The sequence below is a fragment of the Alligator sinensis genome, unplaced genomic scaffold, assembly GCF_000455745.1.
Source record: "Alligator sinensis unplaced genomic scaffold, ASM45574v1 scaffold295_1, whole genome shotgun sequence".
NCBI lineage: Eukaryota > Metazoa > Chordata > Crocodylia > Alligatoridae > Alligator > Alligator sinensis.
In genome coordinates, this window is record NW_005842754.1 from 323,829 (window position 1) to 343,346 (window position 19,518).

At 49.3% G+C, this 19,518-nt stretch overlaps 1 protein-coding gene across 1 annotated transcript; it reads left to right on the forward strand.

Annotated features, from left to right (window-relative positions):
- Positions 1-1,620: 1,620 nt before the first annotated feature.
- On the forward strand, positions 1,621-18,996 carry PXMP2 (peroxisomal membrane protein 2). Its single transcript, XM_006034617.3, has 5 exons — positions 1,621-1,632; positions 6,744-6,895; positions 14,320-14,482; positions 18,104-18,223; positions 18,578-18,996. Exons 1-5 carry the CDS (start codon positions 1,621-1,623, stop codon positions 18,644-18,646), a joined length of 516 nt encoding a protein of 171 aa, XP_006034679.1. The 3' UTR covers positions 18,647-18,996.
- The last annotated feature ends 522 nt before the right edge of the window (positions 18,997-19,518 follow it).

Here is a 19,518-nt window from a genome sequence, read left to right on the forward strand (position 1 = left end):
GGCATCCCTCCGCCCCGGCTACCCTCCCGGGTGCCCCGCCCCCGGGCAGCAGCAGCCCGCGCTCTCCTGCGCCGCCCGGGCACGCTTCTGCTGCCCGTCCCCGGGGGAGCAGGGGCGGCGAGTGGCGGGACGGGCAGGTGCCAGGCAAAGTCCCCGCTGCAGCGCGTGCCCCTGCCAGGCTGCCGCGGGCTCCTGGAGCAGCAGCTGCTTTGTACCGACTGACTCGGCTGAGGCTCTCGGACAGTTGTGGTGGAGCAGTGGCCCCGGGGGGGAAGGCCTATTTGTCACCCGTTAAGTGTGGGCCCAGCCCACCAGGTTTCTCATTGACCTCCTGTAGGTGGGGAGGCTACGGGAAAAGGGCACAACAGAGTTCTTGGGACAGATAATAAAAACAAACTGGGATGGGAGTGCAACAGTGCCAAGCAGGGACACCAAGCAGAGCGCACCGGACAGCGCCCGCTGGCCCTCAGAGGAGTGAGTCCAAGGACCCAGGAGGGAAAGGGAGTGTTCGGCTCCCAGGGGGAGGCGGGATCCAGGGAGGGCTCCGTCTGCTTCCTCTTTGCGTTAGTTTTCAAGCCAAGCTGACCAGAGCCAGAAGCCAGGAGGAACTGCTGCAGTCCAGGGGCATTGGGCAGCGGGTGATCTTGCTAGCTCTTCATTGAAATCAGCCAGCACTAATTATTGCTAGCAAAGGCCCAATATCAAATAGGTGCCCACAGTACCCGGGGGGCCTACCAGAGCATGGAAGAAGCATGTTGAGAGAGTAAGAGAAACTTGCTCTGCTCCTCTTGGAGCTGCTCTTTGGCTGATAGGCAGGGATCCTGGTTTTCTCCGATTAAAAAAATCCCAAATTCTCTGATTTAAAAACCCCAAATCTGTGCTTTTCCACAATTAAAATGAAATGCCACTAATGTGTGTGTGCGCGCGCGTGTGTGTGCGCGCGTGCTTATACATATACAAGTATATATACTTATAGGTATATTTTGGGAATACTTATAGGTATCAGTTGAAGACAATGTTTTATTGATATATTTACAACTTTAAAGCAATTTGAAACCTACCAGTGCCTCAGTCACTATAATAAAATACATTCTAAATACCTATATATTTTGGCATTTGGTTTTGGTTGGGGTTTGTTTTTTTTTTTCATGGAAAATCAGAGCTCCCCCTGCCCCTTTTGTTCACGAGCATGCGGGCCTCAAATGCTCCCCCAACTCTACTGGTGCACCTTACTTCTGACCCACAGCCCCCTGGCCCTGCCAGTGCCCCTCACTCCTGATCATAGCTCCTCCCCATGCCCCCAGCCCTGCTGATGTCACTCATTCCTGATTTGCTGCCCCGTGCTGCCAAGTCCCAGCCCATCTGTGTGGTGTGGAGCAGGGCGGTTCCCGACCATAAGTGATGTGTCAGGCACATGTGGGGTCATGTCCCCCCCCACAATTTTTTGCTCCCATAGCAGGGTGTGGACTGTGGGGCTGCATCCTGGCTGGACTGCCATGGGGCAGCAGCTATCTCCATGGCCTAGTGGGCAGGACCCAGTGCAGGAGGGCAGAGTGGGGCAGTGAGACTTGTTGCTGCTGCTGTCACTGCCTTTGCAAGCTCTGTGCCAGCTGCGCCACCATGGTTGCAAAGGTGAGGCGTCCTCTGCCTACTGCTGCAGTGGGGGTGGCTTGCACACTGCCCCCCCCCACCCCTGTGGTGGCAGGTAGGGTGTGCCTCACTATGGTGGTACAGCTGGTGCAGGACTCGCTGTGGCAGTGGTAGCAACAACAGGTTTCTCTGCCCTGCTCTGCTGTCCTGTACTGGGTCCTGCCCACTGGACTGCAGAGGCAACTCCTGTCTCGTGCCAGTCCAGCCAGGCTGCAGCCCTGTGCCCTGCTGTAGGTGCAGAAATCTGGGGGAGCATGTGCCCCCCCGTGCATTGCCTCTGGTGCCTGACCCTTCCCCAGGAGTGCATGCAACACTGAGAAGCTAGCTCTCCCCCAACAAGCGACTTTTGGCTCCATCCCACTGCCTAGCCGGGCCCCATGGCTGCACATTCCTGACCCCACCCCAGGCACTGCCCCAGCCCGGCTGCAAACCCTGCCTCACTCCCGGTACGCTTCTGGGAGTACGCTTCTGGGTTCGCCACCTGGGAGCCCTGCACTGGCTGCACCACCATGGTGAGGTGACCCTTGCCCACCTGGCAGGAGCAGGGGTGGTGGCGCAGAGTTGTGTCCCCTGCTCCTGTCAGGTGGGCAGGGGGTGCCTTGCCATGGCAGTGTGGCCAGGGCAGGGCTCCCAGTCGGTGGCCAGCAGGGCAGGGAACCCCTAGCCTGCGGGAGACAACCTGCCCCTACACCCACCATCCCACAGGCTCCACTCAGCTCTGCTCCAGCCATGCTTCCCGGGGTGTTGCAGCTTCTTAGGTCATTCTTCACCCCCTGCAAAGATAAGCCAGCGCCTATGGCTTGTATATAGCAAACTACTTGGTTAACCACACCTAAGAAAGAATACCATTCAACTTGCTACCCTTACCTGGTTTTGCCTTCTGGAGCAGCATTAAATGAGTCTTGTCTTAAAACCTGCAGTTGTGACTGGTACATGTTGGTTTCACAATTATGACCTGGACATGGGGGGTCAGGGTCAACAGCCAAAAGTCCATGATACCAGACTTCCAGAAACCAAGGGTCACAGTATCTGGTGTCAGTCCGAGTCTGTGGTCAAGATGATTTGGGGTTCAGGAGTTAGGGAGTCCAAAACACACAACAGAATAAGTAGGAGTGAGTTACTGGAGACCAAGGCACAGATGAGGCAGGGACAAGGCTGGAGGGTCAGAGGAAGAGGCAAGATAGGAGCAAGGCATGAAGGGTTCCAGATAACAAGGCTACTAACACTTTTGTTGGGACAAGGCTTTGAGGGAAGTGGGAGGGTGTTTTAGCTCTCCCTTCAAGAAGTTTTGGCTTCAATTGGTTCCCCTGGGTCACATTATCTCCCATTGGGACCCTCATGGGAGGGTCCAAGCTGGGCTTGGTCCAGTGCTCAGCCAGCTGCTTGGTGGTACTGCAGCCCAGGCCTCTGCCCAAAAGCCTGGAAGATCTGGGTTGAAACCTCAGGGGTCTTGACAGTTGGGACCAGATTCAACGCTTGTTTTAACCATGTTTAACCATGAAAGCAGCATTGTTCTGTAAATTACTTGTTTTTCTGAGAGCTATAAAATGGCAAGCTGCCAATTTCACAAGCATGGGTCTAGAAACACAGCACATTTTCACTGGTAAAATTGCCATTACAATGGTGTAAAAAGAGAGGCCAGATCATGCTAATCCCTAAACCAGCATAACTTCACTATCAGGGTGGTAGACCATCTAGGTTTGTCCACACGCAAATATCCAGAGCCACTGGGTTTCCAAAATTCTTTGGGAAATATTCCCACTGACTATGATGGCTACTCTGTTGATGGCCTGGTCAAATTGTGGATTAGCATACTGACCTTCACCCACGTAGTTGCTCCCACCACTGTAGCATTACAGACCCCCCTGTTATCGGGGAAGTGGAGGTGGCTGAAGTGGGAGAGCAGGCAGTTAAGAGCGCAGGTGGCTCTTAACCAGTGCCAAAGCTAACCGATTGGAGCACAGATCCTTTGTAAAGGACTATGTCATGGGAATGGTCGTGGTGAAGAATCTTTTCTTTTCCACTACCATTGCAGCTTCAAGGTGGTGTCCAGAGGAACTATTTATTGGGGGTGAACAGCAGTGTGATGCTATAGCAATTGATGCATCTCCAGCAAAACCAAGGAGGTGACTCTTCCGCTGTACTCAGCACTGGTGAGACCAGAGCTGGAGTACTGCATCCAGTTCTGGGCACCACACTTTAATAAGGACATGGACAAGTTTGAGAGAGTCCAAAAAAGAGTCACCTGTATGTCAGAGTCTTACACGGCAAACCATATGAGGAAATGCTGAGGGATCTGGGACTCTTCAGTCTGAAGAAAGGAAGGCTGACAGGAGACCTGGTAGCGCTTACTGCTACACTAGGGGAGTACATCAAGGGCTTGGTGAGCAACTATTCACCAGGGCATCCGAGGGGAAAACTAGGAGTAATGGCTACAAACTCCTGGAAGCCCGTTTCAGGCTCAACATTAGGAAAAACTTCTTCAGAGTCAGGGTGTCCAGACTGTGGAATAATCTCCCTCCAGAGGTGGTGCAATCACTTACCCTGAAAATCTTCAAGAGGAGATTAGATGGTCACCTTGATCAGGTCACCTGACCCCCGGTTATCTTTTCTGCTTGGTGCAGGGGGCTGGACCCAATGATCTTCCAAGGTCTCTTCCTGCCTTACAATCTATGAATCCATGAACAGCCTGGTAAATCTGGATTGTATCCAACTGGAAATGAAATCATTCATAGTCCCCTGTGACAAGTTTGCCACCTACTTTGCAGACAAAATCACTCACTTCCAGTACAGTTTGGGGGCTGCCAGTTTAACTGCTGAGGTTATGTTTGGGGAAACCCAGGTGACCAGTTGTGACCTGATCCATACCCATCCTGGCTTGTGAAAAATAGCTAGGGAAGATTGGGGCCATTGCGATGGAGGTTGTAAGTGCGTCCATTTAGGACTTGTAGGTTGCCAGGTGTTCTTAAGTCTGCAGTTGTTCAGCTCGTACTCAAAAAAAATCACTTAATGCTAATGTATCACTGGAGTACAGCCTCCCCTTGTCACTCAGATTTGCAGCCTGGTGGTGCTCCTGGTTCCTTTGTCACACCTGGAATCTCAGATTCTGGCAGTAGCTAGGAGCACCTTTCACCAACTTTATCAAGTGAGAAGGCTGCGACCCTTTCTTTCAGAGTTACCTCTGGCCAGCATCATCCATGCTTTCATAACCTCAGGGCCAGGTTACTGCAACGTGCTCTATGGGGGCTGTCTTTGATTGTCCAGAAGCTGCGACTGGTTCAGAATGGGGTGGCCTGCATTCTGACTGAGGGTGGGTTGCAGGACCACGTTACTCCAGTGCTTCAGAAGCTGCACTGGCGCTCAGTAGTTTCAGGGTGCAATTTGAGATGCTGGATTTGTTTTATAAAGCCCTAAATGGCTTGGGCCCCACATATCCAAGGGACTGCTTCCTCCTTCATGTTCCATTGCAATCCCTAAGGTCAGCTGAGAGGAACCTTCTTCAAATGCCACCTGTACATCAGGTTTATTCAGTGAAAATATATAGGAGGTTGTTCTGAGTACTTGCTGCTCAGCCTTAGGATTCTCTCTCTCTCTCGGCCTGTCAGAGTTCAAGCCTGGATATCTTTTGGGAATGGTGTAAGACCTTATTTAAGCAGGGTTAAATTCTGGGTTATTGTTTGGGGAGTTATTTTATTATCTAGTCTTTTACTTAAATCTTTTTATTGTGGTTTTATAAATTATCTTGTTTTTATTGTAAGCTGCCCTGAGCCTTTTTTAGGGAGGGCATATTTAAATCAAATAATAAATAAATAAACAAACTATGAGTCTCATCTGTTTAAGCATCGTCTGCCTTGGCCAATCCATGTGGAGTCATTGGATAATAGTATATGATCTTACCTGCTGTCCCTCCACCCAGTGGCAAACCAACAGATCTTATCTTTCATACAAGCAGGGTTCAAGTAAGGGAGGACCCAGGAAAAGTGCTGGAACTCTGCTCCTGCCTCATCAATGGTTCCTTCTCCTCTGTGGAACGGCTGCTGTTTTACCTGTCTGTGTTCCCTAGTGCTTCATATCAAGCACCAAGTTACACCCAAGAGTTAGAGAATGAGAATGAGAAGGGAGATTTTTGGTTAAAGTCAGGTAGATTTGGCTAATAGTGAGATTGTTGGGTTGTTGGATTGACTTCTGTCCTTCGCTGTTTTAAACTATGTTGGCTGAAGCACTTGAGAGCTGTAGTGAACAGTCCTCATGTGGCTCTAGAGCAGGGGTGGGCAATGTTTTTAGGCAGAGTGCCAAAAGTACCTGCAACCTTAACTTGTAAGATGTTGGCATGCCAGGGGCAGCTAGCAGGGGAACCATGAGGGGCCCAATCCTTGTCATGGCAGTGCAGTCCCAGCCTCTTCCCCAAGGTGCGAGTGCCAAGCAAAATGCCTTTGTGTGCCTGGCACACATGCTGGGGTTACCTACCCCTGCCCTGGGTCCTAGATAACTTCACCTGGTAAGTCTCTCCGATTTCTGTTTTTCATGGCACCAGTACATTACAGAAATAAACTCACTAGATATTGCCGTTAAAATGATTTGCAATGAACTGCTACCTGATTTCTCTTGGTAGTCTTAGGGTCAACACCTAACTGAAATAAATATTGGCAAGACATACCTCTAAATGATTGTTTTGGGTTCTTTGAAAGACTGTACCACACAGGGTCATATCCAGGGGATGTTTTCTGCATAGCTATAAGGACTATGAGCTTTAATAGGGAGAAGAAAAAAATCTGTGGAAGTCAGTTAGCTGCCAGGAACATTTTACTAAGGCACAGGTTGCAAGGCGTGAGCTGGTGAGGAGTGCAGGTTCATAAACAATATGAAAAATGCAGGTTCTCTTCCTTCCACCTCCATTCTTTGGTTGGCTTGTTGTGAGCATGCTGGGAGTCTAATACTTTTTAAGCAAGTAAGATTGCATCAGGTCACTTTGCCTCTTGCTGAGCCATCCCATCCTGGTCTACATGGTGTAACTGGACCTACTGCTCTCCTGTCCATTGACTGTGCTTAGAGCTTAGGGTCTTGCTTTGATTGAGGGTTATCTCTTTGTGTAGCTGCCTGATCACATCCCTTTTCCCTCCATCTGCAGTGCTGTTTTGTCAGCGCTTGGGAGTCTCCTATCACAGGTCATTGAGAGAAGCCAAAAAGAGCCAGAGTCACCCAAAAGCCTGGACCTGAGTAGACCATTGAGATTTGCCATCTATAGGTAAGTGCTGGATATGGGGGGAGGAAGGGTAGTAGAGCTGGACTGGATTAAAATGCTCTGACCAGGGACACTGATTACTCTGGGGGAGAGGCATTTCCTTTAGCGCAGAAACTAGCCCCATTTCTTATTGTGTGCAAGTATGAGAAGGAGGATGCAACCTTCCTGCCACCTTGACTCCCAGAAAGGTCTTCCTTTTTTGTGGAAGTGGGTATTCAGTTTCCATATTACTCCACATTAGTCTGCCATTTGTGATGGGTTTGTGATATGAATAGTCAGTTCATTAGGAACCGGAGTGAGGCCAATAGTCCTATCACTAAGACAGCCAAGGAACTATCAGATATTAACCTCTGGTATAAATCATAGTTATTTTGAAAGTCAAGTATTTCCAGGGACTTAACCTCAGTTATGGACACTTCAGTTGTGTGCTAGTTGTAAGCTCCTATGGCTGAGGTATTTAAGTGTTCTCCAGGGTTCCCATAGAAATGATATGCCCCTAAAATGAAAGTCTCAATATTTTGTTCTTTTAAATAAAATACCAGTATATTAAGTTAGACTACGAAACAAGTTCTATCAGGCCAGGAAATTCCCTGACATGCCACTCACTCAGCTGAGATGCACAAATGAAATGCGAGGAGTACAACCCCTACTGGGCTGTTTGTTTCCCTGCACTGGTGGGGCACAGGAGGGAAGCCCCAGGCGCTGGAGCTGGCTGCTTTCCCCACCCCAGCCCACTCCAGTGCCTGGGGCTTCCCTCCTGTGTCCTGCCAGTGTGGGGAGTGCCTGGGAAACAAACGGCCCAGCAGGGCTGTGCTCCTCACAGTGCTGGCCAGAGCCAGGAGTCAAGCACCAGTGCCGAGCAGAGTGCCCTCCCTGCCCGCTGTCTGCCTGGGTGGTGGGGGGTGTAGGAGGGGTCCCCATCCCCCCTCAAACCCACAGCCTGCCCAGCCAGGCTCTGCACTGCTGCCAGCCCCAGCCCTATGCTCCACACTCCCGCTCAGCTGCAGCACCACCCCCACCCTCACTGGACTAGGACATGGGGAAGCCTGTAGCAGCCCCACCCAGTGCTAGCGGGGCTGGGCCCTTCTGCCCATGAGGGTTGGAGCCAGGCATAATAGGGTATGTTGGGGAGCGTGCGTAGGCGCCTCACTCCCACCCCCACAGGCGGAAGGGCTGGGTGGGGCACAATTTGTTGGGGGGCACCGCGAGCTGGATGAAAGTGCCTGGCAGGCTGAATCCAGCCTGTGGGCAATATTTTGCCCATTCCTGTGATAGCCAATGGCTCTGAAACTGCCTCAGCCAATTCCTTCAGTACTCTTAAGGTGTGTCCTGTCATACATGTCCCCTTTTGAAGGGAAGGGGAAAGCTCTGTCTCAGGACACACCGAGAAATAGCCTTATAGTTTCCTTTTCCTGAGAGGACCTCCTGCAACCAGCCCTAGCATGACTTCACAAGGGGCAAGCCTCTGGCTTTGAGACCTTGGCTCTTGCTTCACCGGTGATCTGCTGCACCCCTACCTCCAAGTGCTCCTTGTTTTTGGTAAGCGGTCAGGAAGGGGGTGGTTTCTTCTTTAAAGAGGAGGGGTAAGAGTGCAAATGTCCCAAGCGGTACAGCAGACTTGACTTTAAAATGCAGTTTTTATTGTGCTACTCCAATTCCCTCTGTCCTTCCTTTGACTCCACTTTATCCACCCTGGGGCTTTCTCCTTGTCTGCTCTGAGATTAGCCTTTTTCTCCCTCTAGCTCTCTGAGCCTCATTCATTCTCCTCAGGCCCAGTCAGCCCCCTTGTGACAAAACAGTTATGAAACTATAGTATTAACATAGGGACACGTACAATATAAGGAAACAGAGTCATGGGGAACTTATCAGCAGGGATCCTGGTTTCCCCTGATATAAGATCATAAATTCTCTGGAAAAAATAAATCACAAATCCTGTCATAAACCCCCCCAAATCCATGATTAAAATTAAAGGCTCCCCAAAGCCCCCTCCGCCCTGCTCGTGCCTCTCACTTCCCCCCTTACAGTCTTCCTGGTGTCCCTTGTCCCCCACCCACAGTCCCTGCTCCCCCAGCCCTGCAGGAGAAGGCCCCCAGCTGCCAGAGCAGCAGAGACTCAGGTCTGCAGCCCTCTGCCCCCTCTCCCCACTGCTGCAGGGGGGTGGGGGGCACTGGCTCCTCACCTCTGTGTGCACTCCCAAGTGGGGTAGGAGGGCACGGGCCAGGCACGGGCTGTGGGCTCGGACTCCCACCCTGCTTCCCTACCCTGGGGCCTCTGCAGCCCAGTGGGCAAAACCCAGTGTGGCAGGGCACAGCAGGGCTGCACAGAGAAGCTGCTTGCTGCTGCGAGCTCAGCACTGCCCTGGCGATGTATCTCCTATGCATGCCGCTGCTTTGAGGTGCACAACCCTGTGCCGCTGGTCTCGCTGCAGCCTAGCGCACAGGAAGTACATCGTCAGGGCAGCACGGAGCTCACTCGGTGGCGCATGAACCAGGAGTGGCGTGCTATCAGCCCAAGATGGCTCTGCATTCCCATGTGGCTTCCCTGAAGGGCTGATAGCGCGCTGCTCCCAGTCCATGTGCCACTGTCCGGGCGGGTACTCCTGCGGGAAGCTGGCTGGGGGCTGAGGGAGTGGGGAAGTGTTGGGGAAAGACATGGAGTGTCTCCATGTGGGGCACTCCATGTTGGCGGTGGCACGTGGACCCAGACAGGCATGCTATTGGCCCTTCAGGGAAGCCACACAGGAAAGCGCAGAGCCCACTTGGGCCACTAGTGTGCCGCTGGGCGGGCAGGCACTCCTGCAGGAAGCTGGCTGGGGGCTGAGGGAACAGGGAGGTGTTAGGGAAAGCCCCACATGGAGTGCCCACCCACCCAGCAGTGCATGGACCAGGAGCAGCATGCTGTCAGCCCGAACAGGCTTTCCACTTTCCTGTGCGGCTTCCCTGAAGGGCTGACAGCAACCCGCATGCCACTAGCGTACACTCCATGTGGGGCTTCCCCCAACACCTCCCTTCTCCGTAAGTCTACGCACCTACGCCCTGCCCCTTACCTGGCCCTCTTCTCCCAGCCCTGGCAGTCACCCACAACCACACCTGCCACCCAAGGCCCCCCCAGCCCTGCCGGTGTCTCCCAGCCATGACCCACAACCCTCAGGCCCTGGCAGAGGGGGCCCCCAGGCCCCTGCAAGCCCCACTTACCTTAGGCTCCAGGAATGAACAATGAGCCTGAGCCAGGCCTTGAGTGACTGAGAGGCTCAGGCCCTGCCCTTTCCCCTCTTCCCCCGCCCCTGCCTCCTGGCAGGGTTGCGGGTTTCCCACCCTTTCTGCAGTCAGCACTTGCAGGCTGAAACTGTGCCTGTCTGCAGAGCTCTTTGCAAAAGTGGTAAATCCGCACATATCTCTGCTATAAGGGAAAATCCATTTTCCTCTGATAAAGTTGGGAAATCTGTGGTTTTCTCTGTTTTTCCATGGGAAATGGAAAACCCAGATCCTGCTAATCAGGAAGCAGTCTCTGGGTCCTGCTGACAGACCCAGCCTGCCATTTCCTCCTGGGTGAAAAGGATATCTAAGCGTCATGCATATGAAACGTTAATGCAAAGCCTGTTGACACTCAGTGTTTCCCCACTCCCTAAGGTTTCCCCACAAGAACTGTGAGCTAGAACTTAGACCACTTAAACCTTTTGTCACATATCCTGTTTGGGACTGACAACTTGAAAACATCTAGCTACTCTAAGTAATCCCTAACTATTCTTTCACTCATGGGAGGATCTAGGGGAGTCTGCGGGTATGTATCCATACCCCTCCTTCAGCTGTGCAGTGCATGTTCAGCAAACGCTCTAGGCTCAATTACTTATCAGTGTGGTTCTGGAACCCAGAGGATGTTGATGTCACTGCCCCTCACCCCATTTCCCCCCTGCTGCTAAATTTGATGTCAGGTTGGGCGGGTGGGAAGCAAGTGTTCGTAGCTTCCCCCATCCCCTGTGTTCTAGAGCTGCGCTGTTAGGTTAGAGAGCTCACTGTACATGTACCATGCAGCAAAAGGGGTGCAACAACATCCCCTGCACTTCACTGGATCTTCCCCTGCTTCCACTACTCTGGGCTGTTTGCCTCCTTCGCTATCTTTGCTGCCAGCTGCACTCATCATATAGCAGCTAACTTTATTTGTGAAAAACTGAAGTTAGAAAAGGCATTAAATACTTCAGCCTTCACTGCATAATCCATCATTAGATTGCCTTTTGCAGCTAGTAAGGGACCTATACTTTGATCTTCCTCTTAGTTCTGATATACTTGTAGAATCCCTTTTTAATGCCTTCTATATCCCTTGCTAGGTGCATCTCAAATCATACTTCAGCCTTCCTGATTTTCTCCCTGAACATTTTTGTGATATTTTTGTATTTCCCTAGTAATATGACCAAGTTTCCACTTTTGTAGGATTTGTTTTTGCGTTTCAGCTCATTGAAGAGATTGCTGTTTAGCCAGGCTGGTCCATTACAGTTCTTTTGTTGCATCAGGATACCTTGCTCCTGCACCCTTAATACAGCCTTCTTAAAGTACAACCACCTCTCCTAGACAGCGTTCCCCCTTTGTAGCAGGTTGACACTTCCTTAGGCAGACTCAGGTGCCTGTTTCCTCATAAAACTGGTGAGTTCTTAGTCTCCGTCCTCATGTTATCTATACAAAAAGCTTCTCATCACAGCAAACATAAGAAATACAGGTACCATGAACAAATGAAATCAAACCTCTGGTCTTCATTCAGACCTGGAGGAGCAACACAGTCCCTGTGCTTCCCCCCTAAATACCAGTTTCCTTTCCCCCTCTGGTTTCCCTTCCTGGGAGCTTTAAACTTCCTCTGAGCCCAGCCCATCGTCTGTCAGCTGAGCTAGTGTTCTTAAACAGGTAGGCTGTTATCCCCTAAACCCTCCACAGCTGGTTTCAGCCTGAGCCCTATACCTCATTACACCCTCACCTTGAACTTATTAAAGCCTGTTTTTCTGAAGTCCGGTGTTTATTTTTCTGGTGCTCTTCCTTCACTTTACTTAGGATCCTAGACTCTATCACTTCTTAGTCATTCTTACCCAAGTTACTTTCCACCTTCACATTTTCAATCAATTCCTCAATTTGCTGCCCACAAACATAGAGAAGAGCTTTCCCCCTCCCCCCTCGCCCTGTTGGCTTCACCAGCTGTGCCAAAAAGTTATGCCCTATATGCGTCAAGAATGTTTTGACTGTGCATTTCTGTGTTACCCTCCCAGCAAATGTCCCAGTAATTCCAGTCCCCCATGAGAACCAGGTCCTGTGAAATTTGTGTTAGTTGTTTAAACGAGGCCTCATCCACCCTTTCCTCCTGGTTTGGATGCCTATAGCAAATGACCACTGTGACATCACCCCACTGCTCTCATCTCTGATCTTTATCTGAAACTTTCAATAGGCCTACTTCCCACTTTGCACTGCACTTCAGAACACATATATATTTTCTTTATATACATACATACATACATACATACATATATATATATATATATATATATATATATATAAAAAATAAAACCTCCTCTTTTCTGCCCCCCAGCTGACCTTCCTGAAAAAGTATACCCATCTATGAAAATACTCCAGTCATGAGAACTATCCCATCACATCATAATTTTAGGATTGTATGTTGAAAAGTGTTAAGTAGGTGCAGAGACAGCAGGAAATGTAATTGCTTCCTTTGTTGGGGCCACTGGGTTACATAGTTTAGATTGCAGTGCTGGAAGAAATAGTCTTGAATAAATGAGGCTTGAGCACCAATTGGGGAAAATATGAAACCATCAGAATTGTGAAGAGTATAAAATTATATCTAAATCCCCTCTTCTGGCAATGTGTTGTACTTCAGATGCTTAGGAAAGAACCCCAGGCACTAGTCACATAGGCTGCTTGCACACACCATGGAGGTTTAAGTCCATTTAGTTCACCCTAAATTGAAACGATGGGTTTTTAAAAACACCGCTTCAATTCCGTGAGAACTAAACTGAACTAAATCCCTGTGACATGTACAAGGGTGGGGGCCTGATCCTTACATGCCTCTTTGGTCACGGGGTGGGAGGCAAGCTGCCGGTGGGCTGAGTGGTCTCTGAGCTGTGTGGGGGCCCCCCTGGCAGCACCCGCCCACTGGCACCTGGCCTGGGCAGTCTTGGGGCACCACAGCCACAGGGGGAAGCACCCCCTCCCCTCCACAGCCGCAGAGGGAAGCACCAGGCCCCAACACAACTCGAGCAAGCAGGCAGGCTCTGGGGAGAAAAAAATAAAATTCAGGCTTGTCACTTTTTTTTGTTTGTTTGTTTTGTTCAGTGGAGCCTGTCTGCACAGACTGCCACCAGTTTTCACAGCCCCTGAGCCGCGTGGGGCCCGCTAAGCCCCAAGCACGTCAGCTTCCAGCGCCCTGTGCACTGTTGCACTTTGTTAGGTAGCAAACTAGAACACCTTGGAGATGTTTTATCTTGCTACGTACCAAAGTCATTTAAAGCGGAATACTCCACAAAGCGTGCAAATAGCAATGCCATAAAGCAGAATACGCTGCCGCGCATTCAAACAGCAGTACCATTAAAGTGGTGCAAAAGGGCATTTCAGCTGCTTTAAGGGCCAATTTTGTGGTGTGTACAAAGGCCCATAGGGTACCATGCCTTTGGCTGGTACTCTGATAGCATGAGGATAGGAATGACTCTTGAGGGCCAAAAGCTGTTCAAATCTGGTGATGCTCCCCTCCAAAAGGTAGGTGAGCAGTGGATTTTGGAGAAGCACATGTAATACAGAATTCAACAAGGTTTGCTGCTTTGCAAAGTGCTTTGCCCTTACTTTTGTGACATTTCTGACCTCAGTGCCCTGGTGCAGGGGAGAATGGTCCAGTAGTTAGAATAGTAGCATGAGGCACTACAAAACCAAGGACCTAGTCACTTCTCAATTAAAGCAAGCCATTCAGTCTCTATGTGCCTTCATTTCACATCTATAAAATTGAAATAAAAGAGCCTGCCATACAGCAGAGTGAAAAGATAAGCTCATTAATAAATCTGAGCACCTCAGTCTTTAAGATGTTAAAATAAAAAATTTTACATGATACAGTACTGTTATGAGAAGAAAAAATACCCTGTATATGGTAATTATATTGGTATATAATTGTGAAATTTTAAAACAGTCTTAGGCATTTTGTTAAGCATGTGGACTACTTTTTCCTGTGGTAAAGAACTGCTAAAATAAAATAAAATAAAAAACTTTTGCATGACACTGTATAGGTATGAAAGAGATGGCACCCTGTCCATTGTAACCACATAAGTACATACATGTAGAATGGCAAGGCATTCTTGTATTATCAGCAAAATTAAATACTTAAGATGGGGATGGCTTGGAGGCTGAAGGAGAAGGAAGATGAAGTCCAGCCACGCCCTTTTGGTTTGTCAGCTTCCTGTTCACAGGGCCACTCAGTCACTATTTCTACCTGTACCTGGAACAGCTGATCCCATCAACTGTCCCCTTTGCAATGATCAAGAGGCTTCTGCTCGACCGCCTGATCATTGCTCCAGCGTTCCTGCTGCTCTTCTTCTTTGTCATGAATCTGCTTGAGGTAGGTACCCCTCTCTAGGCTGTATTGTGCATCATTATCTAGCAGAAAATGCTGTCATGCTTGGGGAAATGCAGATGATCAGTTGTGACCAGGATCCATGCTAATTCTGGCTTTTGAAATATAGCCAGAGGAGATTAGGGCCATTGCTGATGGGGCTTGGAGTTGAGCTGAAAGCGTTAAAGCATAGATCTGGATGCTGCAACACTGTTAATGTGTTTATTAATGTGATAGAGAGGCTTGTTGCTCTTTGCCACACTTTTTGGAATCTTCTTCTCAGTACTCCTGAACTGCTTTTTAAAGGCATGGATAGTGGAGTGTACCTCCACACAGGATCAGATGGGAAACTCTTCACCCTGTCAGGACAAGGCAAAGACTAAATTTAGAAAGGTGCTTATGAGGGAGCTTCTATTCACCGATGATGTTGCCCTTTCAGCCCATGAGAAAAACCTACTACAAGAACTCATGGATCACCTTTCAAGAGCTTGCCAGCCATTTGCTATCAGCATTAGCATAATGAAAACTGCTGTATTAGGACAGGGAGTTCCACAAGATACATCAATCATCCTAAACAAGAACCAGCTAGAAGTAGCCCAGAAGTTCAGCTACCTAGGTTCTACAGTGACCACCAACCTCTCACTGGATGAAGAATTTAATGTTTGCATCAGAAAAGCTGCTGCCAGCTTCAGCAGACTAACTAAAAGACCATGGAACAACTCAAAGCTTACTATCAAGACCAAAATGCTAGTGTACAAGGCTTGCGTGCTCAGCACTCTCATGTATGGTGGGGAACCATGGACAACTTATGCACATCAAGAAAAAAAGTTAAACAGCTTCCACCTGTGCTGTTTATGCCACATACTCAACATCAAATGGCAAGATAAAGTTACCAATGCAGAGGTTCTTCAAAGGGCAAATTTACCAAGTGTGACAGCCCTACTCTTTCCTACTCAAGAGTCATTCCTACTCCTTGATCAAAGATCAAAGATAATAAAAAGTCCTTTTTTAAATATATAGGGAGAATGAAGAAGGCACTGGGTAATGTGGAACCCCTGCAGGATATGCTTGGCAATCTGGTGGTTGCACCAGAGGAAGAAGCAGACCTCTTTAACAAACTCTTCACCTCCATTTTCTTGTGCAGGGACCGGGACTCCCTGACCAAGATTCCAGATGGACTCGGGAGAAATGCCGCCAGGCCTAAGGTCAGGGAGGACTGGGTTAGAGAGCTTCTGGAGGGGCTGGACATGTTAAAATCAGCAGGTCCAGATGCTCTCCACCCCAGGGTGTTGAAGGAATTGGCAGGGGTTATTGTGGGGCCCCGGCACGGCTTTATGAGCACTTGTGGTGCTCTGGACAGGTGCTAGATGACTGGAAGAAAGCCAACATGGTCCCCATCTTCAAAATAGGGAATAGGGAGGACCCAGGCAACTATAGGCCCATTAGTCTTACCTCAATCCTGGGGAAACTCTTTGAGAAGATCATCAAGGAGCACATCTGTGATGGGCCAGCAGCAGGGATGATGCTCAAGGGCAACCAGCACGGTTTCATTAGGGGCAGGTCTTGTCAGACCAACCTGATTGCCTTCTATGATCAGGTCACAAAAGCATTGGATGCAGGTGTCGCAGTGGATGTAGTCGTTCTGGACTTCAGCAAGGCCTTTGACACTGTCTCGCACCCCATTCTCATAAAAAAACTAGGTAACTCTGGCATCGATGCCTACACAGTAAGATGGATTGCAAATTAGCTGAAGGGTCGTACTCAGAGGGTAGTAGTGGATGGGTCTTTTTCGACCTGGAGGGAAGTACTTGGGCAGTAGGAACCAGCAGCACACTTATAAGCTGGGAAATTCCCTTCTTGAGAGCACGGTGGCAGAAAGAGATCTTGGAGTCATTATTGACTCCAGATGAACATGGGCTGACAATGCGAGGTCATGGTCAGTAGGGCTAACCGTACCTTGTTGTGCATCCACAGATGCATCTCAAGCAGGGCCAAGGAGGTGATCCTCCCCCTCTATGCGACACTGGTCAGGCCGCAGCTGGAGTATTGTGTTCAGTTCTGGCCACCGCACTTCAGGAGGGATGTGGACAGCATTGAGAGGGTCCAGAGGAGGGCCACCCACATGATCTGGGGACAGCAGGGTAGACCCTATGAAGAGAGGCTACGGGACCTGAACCTGTTCAGCCTTTGCAAGAGAAGGCTGAGGGGGGACCTGGTGACGGTCTATAAACTCACTAGCGGGGACCAGCAGGGTTTGGGAGAGACCCTGTTCCCCCTAGTGCCCCCCAGGGTAACAAGGAATAACGGCCACAGATTGTTAGAGAGTAGGTTTAGACTAGACATTAGAAGGCACTACTTCACAGTCAGGGCAGCTAGGATCTGGAACCAACTTCCAAGGGAAGTGGTGCTGGCTCCTACCCTGGGGGTCTTTAAGAGGAGGTTTGACGTCTACCTGGCTGGGGTCGTTTGAGCCTGGTTTTCTCTCCTGCCCAGGGCAGGGGGTCGGACTTGATGATGTACAAGGTCCTTTCTGACCCTACCTCTATGAATCTACTCAAACAGAGACATCTGCGCTGGCTACACCATCTGACCAGATTGAAAGATGGACATATACCCAAGGACATTCTATCTGGGGAACTATCAGAGAGAACAAGAGCAACAGGACGTCCCAAGCTTTGCCACAATATGCAAGTGAGATATGCAGGCATTTGAAATCGATCCTGACCAATGGGAAAACTTGGCAAGCAATCAGAACAAGTGGTGTCATCATCTCCACCAGGGCATCGATGTCCACAACAGAAACTGGCTCCAACAGCTTGAAGAGAAAAGAGCCCATAGGAAGCAAGCAACTCCTGAACCACCCAACCATGACACACACACTTGCAACCACTGCCACAGATCATGGATTGGACTATTCAGTCACATGAGACACTGCAAACCATCTATGCCATAGGCTGCAATACCCACTATCTCTTGTACATGAAAGGATGCTAATTTTTTTCAAAAAACCCTGCGGAGCTGAGTATTAGTAAGAGTAGAAAAGCAAAAGTATCCCTAGAGCCATCCCTAGGTGTGTGCGGGGGCCAGTGAGGGAGGGGGTGGGGGTGTGGTGAGCAGTCAGAGCACAAAGCCGGTTATGTGCACAGCTGCACGGAGTGGTAGCACCCTTGGTGGGGCCTGTACAACACTGTCCATGGGGCCCCCCAAAGCACAGGGCCTGGGGCAGTTGCTCCAATTTGCCCCCCCCCCCCCCGGATGGCTCTGATTATCCCTCACTCTGAGATCTTGGGCTGAACATTCAGTCACTTTGTGGGTTGGTTTTCCCAGCTGCAGAAAGATGGTGCTCAGTTTTGCTGTTCCCAGAACTGCTTGGAGGAAAGGAGATATACAAATGGATAGTGAGCTACACTACTGAGAGCCTTGCATTGTACCTAGCTGTTGCCACATGGGAGGCATCATTGAGTTGTGGGAGCCTGTTGGGCTATATAGCCCATTAAGATTTGTACCTTGGTAAATAAATAAAACTCATCACCTACATGGATTAGACCTCTACATGGTTCTGTTAGTCTTCCCCTGGGTTTCTGGAGGATCTCTCCCTAACCATCATCATTGTTTCTTGTACTCCAGGGGAAGGACTTCTCTACATTTGCTAAAAAGATAAAGAATGGCTACTGGACAGCACTCAAAATGAACTGGAAAGTATGGACCCCATTCCAGTTTATTAATGTCAATTATGTCCCAATGCAGGTAAGTCTATGCCTGCTCAGATGCTCTCTCCTCTGTGAATTGACTTCCAGATTATTTTCCTTTAATAGTTTTCTTCATGCCAGCAGCCCCCTCAGTTATTCTGATACTTAAGGTTTTTGGCTTTTTCCACTCTTCAGTTAACTGTAAAACTGAGACCTCTGTTGCCTAAATTAATTCTTCAAATGTGGAGGGACTAGATGAACCCTAGAAGACCCTGACGTTTTGGCAATAAGATGGTCCCTAACATTTAGTGTTCATTCCATAAAGGACCAAACGCTGTCCCGGTTACTGTAGTTAGAGAACTGAGAGCATCTACCATTTTATCTTATGGCAGTTGTTGTTGTCTCTCCACAGTTTCGAGTACTCTTTGGGAACCTCATTGCGCTCTTCTGGTTTGCCTATCTGGCCACTATCAGGAAGTGATAGCATCATGATTTGGAGTAGTTGACATTGGTCATCTGATAGTCCACAGCCCCCATGGCAAACCAAGGAGCATCTTACAAGAACTGACACTACAGCAAATCCTTCAGGATTGAACACTTTTTGAATACTGCTCTCATTGCGAAGAGTGCCTAACTCAGTGAATGGTGGGTCAATCCCTGGCTGTGGCATTCTGACACTATTGTAATACAAATTATGTGTTAGCATTTAATCCTTCTGTGCCTCTCAAGTGGTGCTTAATCAATAATGATCAACTGTCAGGGCTAAAAAAAAGAAAACTATGTTTTTAATATTCATTTTTAATTATAATAAAGTTATCACTTCTTACATCATTTCTTATTCTGGTATGTTTGTTGATTTTTGCCTACCTGAGATTTGTGACATTTTGCTTCCTATAGTACTGAACAATTTTACCTCTACATTGGTGTATGGGATATATGACCTTGTGCCAGGCACAGCTGGTGAACTCAGAGACAGGTGGTTTGGGTGGCATAGGCAGAGAGAGAAAAAAAAATGAGGGGGTGGTGGAGCTAAATGTGTGTACCCCCCTGAAAGTCTGTAGGGGGAGGGGGAAGGGCCATGGGGGTGGGGTGGAAATATTGTTGGAACCAGGCAGGGATCGGAGCAGAGCCAGGCCCGGGAGTTCCCCAGCCTATAGGTATGCTGCTGGTTCTTCCTGACCAAGTGCAGTACCCTGCACTTGTTGGTATTGAATCCCATCCTGTTCACATTTGCCCACCCCTGTAACCTGTTCAGGTCCAGTTGTATCCTGTCCCTCCCTTCTAGCATGCCCACTTCGCCCCAAAACTTGGTATCGTCAGCGAATTTGAGCAGGGTGCTTTTCACCCCCTCGT

Bases quoted from the DNA above. Each gene is read 5' to 3' on its own strand.
- PXMP2 (XM_006034617.3), top strand. The intron at 6,896-14,319 runs GTAAGTGCTGGA...TTGGTTTGTCAG, and splicing joins TTGAGATTTGCCATCTATAG to CTTCCTGTTCACAGGGCCAC. The intron at 14,483-18,103 runs GTAGGTACCCCT...CTTGTACTCCAG, and splicing joins TTGTCATGAATCTGCTTGAG to GGGAAGGACTTCTCTACATT.